At 30.9% G+C, this 10,000-nt stretch overlaps 1 protein-coding gene across 1 annotated transcript in view; it reads left to right on the top strand.

Moving 5' to 3' along the window:
* The window catches only part of LOC137657401 (protein FAM200C-like), a 79,424-nt gene that overhangs the window by 56,303 nt on the left and 13,121 nt on the right, over nt 1-10,000 (top strand). Inside the window, exon 3 of the mRNA XM_068391738.1 lies at nt 7,549-9,505. Within this exon, the coding sequence (XP_068247839.1) occupies nt 7,549-9,505 (1,957 nt within the window). The remainder of the gene's footprint in view (nt 1-7,548; nt 9,506-10,000) is intronic.

The following is a 10,000-nucleotide window of genomic DNA, read 5'->3' on the forward strand; positions in this document are numbered from 1 at the left end:
AGGATAGTGAATGAGCAATGCTTTATAAAGAATAATGTAGCATTTACAATTTTCCTTTAGTGTAGGACGTTGGTAACATGTTTACCTAGCATTCGCATGGCTACAGCTCAATCCCAGCCCGTGACCGTGAGTTTAAACAGTTTTCTGGGGAGGTTGCTGCGGTACTAAGGCACCACAGTGGGGATTGGGCTTGACCGGCTGACGTTCTGGCGAGTATCTTTTCTGATGAAACTGGAACTGAAACCAGACACCTTTACCGTTGCCTTTATCTAATATCTATCTCGTTTATACGGACAAGACCAACCAAATAAAGTAATGTACCGCCGATCCAAAGAATCCACGAAATTCAATCAATCTCATTTCAAGAAACCTCCTGCTTTGAAATCCTCAACATCCACAATGATTATCTGAACTTACGGAAAGCAAGGTCTAGAACTTACACACATTACGAACTTTACTATGGAATATTTTTGGAAAACTTAACCATAAAAATGATGCCAATACCTTAGTAAAATGCTCTTGACTCTCATTCTTTCAAAATCATCGAGTTTCTTTACATCAGTTATTATTACAAGTTATCGATTCCTATAGAGTTTTTATAGTAATGAATACCTTCACAATCTCTGCGATAAATTCTTAACTCCAAAATAAATCTGAACACGGTTATATAAAAAGAATAACAGCCATACGCAAGCCAAACCCATAAAAAAAAAAGCGTATTGTTAAAAGCTTCGGAAAAGAATGTCAGTTTACAACTTAACTTGATATTCATAAATAGTAACGAAAGACTAGCATCTTCACCGCCAGGTCTTGTAACCTTGGATTTATTGAAGGGATTATAATAAATAAAAATTGTATTTTTGGTAGAACGATAGAACTCCAAACAGCGTGAGTACAACAATACGCATAAATATTCCAATGAACACATTTTTTCCCAAAGAAACAGCAAATAATGGTATTTTTTTTTTCAAACTGAAGCAATGCGAATTATACCGCACATAAAAGAGACGCGCTTTGGTGTAACTATACAGTCTTTAAAAAAGTACTCAATTTCTCCTTCGTGGATGAGAAATGTTTTATCTGGAAGACATACAGCCTTTCCAGTAAGGTAAAAGAAATATATATATATATATATTTGCATCTCTTGCAATTCAATTCATAGTCATAAATTTTAATGTTGACAGTGTTGTTTGTGGTATGGGTAAAGCCTTGAGAGAGAGAGAGAGAGAGAGAGAGAGAGAGAGAGAGAGAGAGAGAGAGAGAGAGAGAGAGAGAGAGAATAAAAAAATAATTATCATTGCACGACAAGGATATAAATTATATAATAATGGGTTAGATTAAAACCTTCATTTCACTATATAAAACAATGTGAACCATGCACTGTTAGCACCTCAGCTATCTATTTATAGCCAAATGTTCAGTTGTGTATCAAATCAGAGGCATAGATTCGAATTCTGGATCCATTAGAAAATGTTATAAGTTAATTTCCACAACGATTTTTTGCTTCCAAAGCAGAATAACTATGATATCAAAACTATTTCTGGGACAATTTAAAAGTATAAATAGACACATCTGTTAGCGAAAAATATCTTATATATAGATAGCGATATAGAACGTTCGTACTTGCAGTGAATGTTTTTATGTTGAACAAGCTGACATACGTCTCTCTTCATAGTTTATATATGAAAGATCTATTTTAAAGCTGTTATTGTTCTTAAAATATTTTACATTAATTATTCATTACTTCTCTTGTAGTTTACCCATTTTCTTATTTCCTTTCCTCACTGGGCTAGTTTTCTCAATTGGAGTCCTTGGGCTTATGGTATCCTGATTTTCCAACTACAGTTGTAGCTTAGCTAGTAACGAAATAATATTATAAATGCATGCGCAAGCAATTACAAAATATATACACATATATACTATGTATATATGTATGTATGTAAATAAAATCGAAAAGAAATTTAGAATGCTACAGTCATTAGAGAAACAAGACAAAATAAAAGAGAAAGAAAATATAAAGAATAAAGGAATAATCATAACGCAATGGCATCAAATGAAAAAAAAAGGATGCAAGAGGAAAATGTTAGTTAAGTATTTAGGCAAGGATGCGGTGAAATTGATAAAATTTGGAAAATAGAAATGAAATGAACTAAAAGAAGAAATACAATAAAGTAATGAAATAGGTGTCATGGAGAAATTGTAACCAAACGGAAACAAAGAACCAGTTCAAATAAAATCCAAGCGAAGACGTTAAAACAAAATAAATAACTATTTAAATTCAAGATGAAGGTAATACAAAGGAGGCATGCACTGTCACCAAATCATCACAATCAAACAATGGCCCCTAAAAATAAAGAAACTAAAATACAAAAGCAGAGAAACGATCAATGAAGAAAAGAGAAAAAGTTAGGGGACCGAAGACTTTGCGAATGAGATCAGCGAGATAAGGGTATCCCCGAGGAAGGGAAGATGCAGACAAGGGCAATAGAATGAACAAAGTAAATAGGAAGATAAATAGGAAAGAGAGAAATAAGAGAAACATTGAGAGGGTGTTAGCATATTTGTCTTTCATACACTAATACGTTTCCATAATAATTACTCCTTTTACTTGAAGGCGTTTTCCTTAAAATAAAGTGGTTCCAAACGACACGACGGTAGTCACTTTTCCATTTATCATCTTGCCATAAAAATAAAAATGTAAATTACAGTACTTTACACAATACTATGGATTACAGAGAGGAGTATATGGGTAAAACGATAAAAAACAGTCGCTGTGGGATCTCCACCCACAAAACACAAAAGGAAAGGATGTTAACCACTACACTGTAGGAAATGAAGATTAATCTTACATTATATATAAGAGGAATTAAAATACACAATAATTGCGAAGGATGAACAAAATTACAAATAATTACGTCAAACAAAAAGAGTAATAATTATGGTGATCATGAAAACACGTAGAATGGAGTCTACCAACGGATATCTTCATAGGGAGGCGTATGAATGAAGCCGTGACAAAGGAACGGAAAACTGAATGATTCAAAACAAAATCCCAAAAGCACAGAGAAAGTATTTTAATAAAGAAGAATTATAAAAATTCCTTGCAGAAATAAGTCTTCCTAAGGTGTTATACTGAATGATTATAGGCAATGTGATGTTTCTCGCACCTATTAATTTTTAAAAGAAAAAAATGGCGCAATACTAGTAGATTTTATTTATGATAAAAGTATATCCTAATGATATTTTCACGGAAACATATTAGATACAAATAAGGCAATATATTACCCTGCCTAGTTTGACAAAATACGGTACAACAAGGCATATGGCTGGTGAAATTTTCCAGAATCCGGGATTCATGTAATAAGTAATATATTTGATGAAAGTTGATTCCCAAGAGAGTTATAATTTGCTTTGTTTTTGAACAAGGGACCAGATATAAGAAGATTATATGAACAATCTTGATGAAGGGATTAAGAACTAGGTCATTGAAATATTAAAAAGGAAGGTTAGAATATTGTGAGAGAGAGAGAGAGAGAGAGAGAGAGAGAGAGAGAGAGAGAGAGAGAGAGAGAGAGAGAGAGAGAGAGAGAGAGAGAGAGAGAGAGCATTGGTACCTATTTTATAAAACAAACTACCTTCTTTTACTCTGGCTGAAAAAAATCTAAAAAGAAATCGAGGTGTACGACAAAGCACGATTCCAAAAGAAAAAGGCTTAAAATTTTGTCGGAAAAAAAAAAAAAGGTGAGATCTAGGTCAGCTTCCTCAAGAGACATGTGATTTTACTCGCTATATGACAGACGTCCTCTTTCTCATATATATATATATATATATATATATATATATATATATATATATATATATATATATATATAATATATATATATATATATATATATTTATAAATATATATATATATATATTTATAAATATATATATATATATATATATATATATATATATATATATATATATATTTATAAATATATATATATATTTATAAATATATATATATATATTTATAAATATATATATATATATTTATAAATATATATATATATATATATATATATATTTATAAATATATATATATATATATATATATATTTATAAATATATATATATATATATATATATATATATATTTATAAATATATATATATATATATATATATATTTATAAATATATATATATATATATATATATATATATATATATATATTTATAAATATATATATATATATATATTTATAAATATATATATATATATATATATATATATATATTTATAAATATATATATATATTTATAAATATATATATATATATATATATATATATATATATATATATTTATAAATATATATATATATATATATATATATATATATTTATAAATATATATATATATATATATATATATATATATATATAAACTGCATGTGTTAGCAATAATCTCTCAAAGGAATGATTATCATGGATGTATTAAGAGCTGCTCAGCATGAAAAAATCGAATGGGTTATGTTCTTTTGTGAAGTCGTAGAAATCTAATTTGGCAAAAATCATGCTACATGCAAGTTTACATTCTAGAAGAGTTGCAGTGACATTTATTAAAGAAGTTACGTCATTTGAAAAGAATCTCCCTTCCGAAATTATATTTTATCTTAGTTAATACGAATTTCTTTTAGAAAGGGCAAAGGCTTAATTTTAGTTACTTCTTATATTATGAAAACTTATTCTATTACAAAGATCCTTAACGAAAAGCATTTTCGAACGAGGTACGGATCACGTGACGGTTATAAAATGCGAAATAAAGGTTTATAAAGAGTGCTGCCGTGACAGATGGCACAATCTGATTGGACGACATCGAACAAAGACCTTGGCCTTGGTCAGTCTGACTATTCATCTACGAAAGATGTTTCCCTTTGTTTCCTAAAAGTGAAAATCTCTACTAACTCTGATCTCTTATCTATAATCTCGATAATTAATTGATGTGTTCAAATCTAGTACCATTTTAAAGTTTTTAGTCTATAGATCCATGTTTTTATCACTTGGTCTATTACAAATGTTAGCTTGAATTATTGATTATTGCTATTGTTGTATAACCTATATAATTATGTTTTTGTCACTGTATCATAGATATATATATATATATATATATACGCCATGTTAAGTATTTATCTGAAAACAGAACCTATGTATATTTAGTATTTCATTCATTGAATACAGTAATACTAAGATTTCTCCAGATTTAGTACAGACTGCTGTTACCACGGAAGTTGTAAGTATAACAATGTGACCAGTTTTCTTATATATATACCAGTTCTTGTCTTATTGCAGTAACCAAGAGTTATCCTCTAAATGAATACTGTATTATTGAGATTTTTCCAGATTTATTACAAGCGAGTGTAGACCGGGATGTGAAGATTTATAATATAAAGTGTATAAAGTAAAACCTGCTTGATACCAATTTATTACACTAAGTGAAATTTTGTAAAAGTGTAAATTCTCTTTAAATATGTCAATAAAGTATATCATTATCATCACTATTACTAGCTAAGCTATAACCCTAGTTGGAAAAAGAAGGACGTTATAATCCCAAGGGCTCCAAAATGGAAAAATATCCCAATGAGGAAAGGAAATAAGTAAATAAATATACTATATGAGAAGTAAGGAACATTTAAAAATACTTTAAGAACATTACCAATATTAAAACAGATCTTTCATATATAAACTATAAGCGCAGACTTATGTCAGCCTGTTCAACATAAAAATATTTACTGCAAGTTTGAACTTTTGAAGTTCTACCGATTCAACTACGGAATTAGGAAGATCACTACACATCTTAGTCACAGCTTATTTTCATAAGCCATCAGTACTATTTGATCTTTTAGACTTTTCATTGTATAACTGTTACCACCTCGAGTCTGGTCATTATCATTCTTAAAACTATAAGTCGTAAACTTAAAGTATTATTTATATATATATATATATATATATATATATATATATATATATATATATATATAAATATATAATATATATATATATATATATATATATATATAAATATATAATATATATATATATATATATATATATATATATGTATATATATATATATATATATATATATATATATATATATATATATATATATGTATATATTGTACCAACCGTGTGTCACACAATTGTACATAATTCCTTTTGTATATATGCTTGTATCTTCGCTCTTCCCTCGCACTCAAACGAACATGAAAATTCATGTCTGCTGTTTTGCTCTGAACATTGTCTGTCTCTCAAACATGTTATGGCCTGTTGCCTTGAGGTTTTGTATATAAAGAAGAGTGTTCCTTAATATATTATATATTAAGGAACACTCTTCTTTATGCCAGATCTGCAGATTAATCTTAGGTTCTACAGATTTAAGGGCTGGTTTCAGATTTTCAGATTATTTTCGAGAAATGGCACAAATCTACAGATTTTTTCGTTTTGGTAGCATCGTTGACTCTAGAAATCCATTAATTTTGGAAAATAAGAGGAAAGAAAGTAAAAGACTGAGCTCAAACACAACACAACACAAAAATATAAAGAAACGTTAAAAATACAAGAGAGTACCGTTATAAAGGCAAATTCCCCAAATATCCACTGAACAGGCTTGTCAAGTTGTCATGTAAACAAAACCTGACTCAGCTGACTGATCCATCCATACTTGATGTTACTCGTGAGTGATTGTGGTCACTTGTCTCTTGCTAAGGTGGTGAGATAATTATACTATTGTTTCTTATTCTAATAAATATGTGCACTAGAATGGATAGCTTAGTTAATTACTGGGATGACATGCTATCATGTAGCCTCTGCACGTCTCTGGCTTAACTAGATAGGTAGAGCATTTGGCGGTGATATATAGGCTACCCTACTCAATTTATTTATTTGAGTTTTTATTTCGTAATTTTAACTTCATACATGGGGTAAACAGACGATTATAAGACACTTTTCTTCTATATCAAAATCCTCGCAAATGCAGGATTACCGAGATATACTCTAATCTTATTATTTGAGTATTTATTTAGTATTGTACCTTACTCAAATTTCGTAGTTTTAACTTCATACATGGGATAAACAGACGATTCTAAGACACTTTTCTTCTTTACCAAAATCCGTGCAAATGCAGGATTACCGAGATATACTCTAATCTTATTATTTGAGTATTTATTTAGTATTGTACCTTACTCGAATTTCGTAATTTTAACTTCATACATGGGGTAAACAGATGATTCTAAGACACTTTTCTTCTATAACAAAATCCGCGCAAATGAAAGATTACCGAGATATGAGGTACATTAGGTTAGGTTAATTTTTTGGTAAATATTACGAAAATTGCAAACTACCTTAAAGTAAAGTTTTACCCTAAACTCTTCTAAAATAATGTATTTTAATGCTTTTGAACAATATGCATTGATGTTTATACATCACTGCATGGTCGATTACTTTGAGATTGTGGCTGTATATTGGCATGTTAGTAAAGATAAGTTTTTTTGCATGTTTCAGGGAACTAACAATGGATGAAGAATCTGATAGCTACGATTCAGGGGAAGAGAAAAGAAGGGGAGTGAAACACAAGAAAGTTAGATACTGCAATAAATATTCTGTAGCATTCGAAAGTGATCCAATTTTCAAAGGTTGGATTAAAGCCAGTACAAAAGGTGACCAATACGCTTACTGTATCCCCTGTGATAACCACCTGAAACTAAGTGCAGGAAAGACAGATCTGAAGAGGCATGCTGAAAAGAAAAAACATAAGGATGCAGCTAAAGCAGTTCAAAATCAAAGGCCCATTAATAACATGTTTAATCTTACAGTCAATGAAAGTAAAGTAAATGAAGCTGAACTGAGGTTGGCTGCATTCATAACAGAGCATGATCTGCCCATGACAGTTGCAGATCATTTACCTCAACTTGTAAATGCTATGTGCCCAGATTCCAAAATAGCGAAAGAAATTAAATGTGCTCGAACAAAAGTGACTGCTCTGATTAATCATGTTACAGGGGAAGAAAACAAAGCAAAATTGATTAATCATTTAAAAGAAAATAAGTTTTCATTAATTGTCGACGAGTCGACTGATAAAGGTTGTATAAAACATTTGTGCATGGTAGCAAGGGTAATGGTAGAAAATGATGTGAAAGACTGTTTTCTGGGGCTGATTCCACTCAAAGATGCCACAGCTGAGTCATTGTATAATCATGTCGTAGAATTCTTTAGTAAGCACAATATTCCTTACAAGGAAAATTTGATTGGTTTTGCTGCTGATGGGGCTAATTCTATGTTGGGAGAACGTCACTCATTGTCATCTCTGCTAAAGAAAGACATCCCTCATTTATTTGTAATGAAATGCATTTGCCATTCTTTTGCCTTGTGTGCTTCATATGCATGCCTTAAGCTACCCCGTTCACTGGAGGATCTAGCTAGGAATATTTATAGTTATTTTCATTGTAGTCCAAAGAGAATGGGTGACTTTGAGGAATTTCAAAAGTTTGTACATGTCAAGCCACATAAACTCCTACACCCTTCTCAGACGAGATGGCTGTCATTGGAAATGGTAGTGTCAAGATTACTGGAGCAATATGAGGCACTTAAGCTATATTTTACCAATGCTGTGCTAGGTGACAGATTAACTACACCTGAAATAATTTTAGAGAGGCTAAGCCATCCTGTGACCAAATTGTATCTTCTTTTTTTGGAGTATGTACTGCCAGTTTTTAACAATTTAAACAGGCAAATGCAGTCAGAGTCAACACAAGTACATGTCCTGTATAACTCTGTTACAGCTGGACTCAAAACCATTTTAGGATGTTACATAGAGCAAGGGTACCTCAACAAGACTGATTTGACAAAGATTCAGTTTAGAGATCCTGGAAAATTTCTCCCACTGGAGCAAATCTATCTTGGTGTAAAAGTAGCACTGGAACTGAGAAATTCAACTTATGATATGGACGAAGTAAAGCGATTTAGATTGTGTTGTTTGGATTGCTACATTGAAGCTAGCTCCCAGATATTTAAGAGGTTCAATTTTGACTGCATGACTATAGTAAAATCCCTAAATGCCTTGAGCCCAAAAGTTGTGATTGCTAAAGAAATACCCTCCATTATTGAGCTGATTAGTTCATTTAGAACTATTGCCACAGATATTCAGGCCATAGATACAGAATGGAGACTGCTTGGCAATTCCCTAGACTCTATGAATGTTAACCCTGATATGATGCCACAAAAGTTCTGGTGTACAGTAAGCTTAACTAGACAGAGTGATAACTCACTCATGTTTCCTAACCTTGCTGTCTTCATGCAGACTCTGTTGTCTTTACCTCACTCCAGTGCCACTGTTGAAAGAATTTTTTCAGCAATAAACAGAATGAAAACTAAGACGAGAAACAAACTGTCAACAGAAACCATCACAGGCTTGCTTCATACAAAACAGCTTATAAAGGGTGCATGCTGCTATGACTTTAATGTAAGCAAATCACTCCTGGAAAGAAAAGCCAGTACAGGAAGTCATATATATGAATAAGCATGTAGCCCATATGGTCAGTTTTATTTTCCATGTATCTACTTGTATCTAAAATTTTGAGGGCATCAATTGCTTGCTTCCTTGTATTTCACATATTATGTGGGAATAGTTTTGTCTATTTTATTTCTGCTTGTCTTTTGTTTTTCAATGCAATATATGTCTGAGTCATACTGTACTGTATTGGATGTTTTTTTTTTCTGCCTATGTGGATATAAAAATTGCTTGTACTAAGTGCATACTATTATATGTTTTTGAATTATATCTTTGAGTTATACTGTACTGTATTGGAAGTTTTTTTTTTTTTGCCTAAGTGGCTATAAAAATTGCTTGTACTAAGTGCATACTATTAAATATATGTCTTTGAATTATATCTTTGATTTATACTGCACTGTATTGGATGTTCTTTTTTTCTGCCTAAGTGGCTGTAAAAATTGCTTG

The sequence above is a fragment of the Palaemon carinicauda genome, chromosome 18 (genome assembly GCF_036898095.1).
Source record: "Palaemon carinicauda isolate YSFRI2023 chromosome 18, ASM3689809v2, whole genome shotgun sequence".
Classification (NCBI taxonomy): Eukaryota; Metazoa; Arthropoda; class Malacostraca; order Decapoda; family Palaemonidae; genus Palaemon; species Palaemon carinicauda.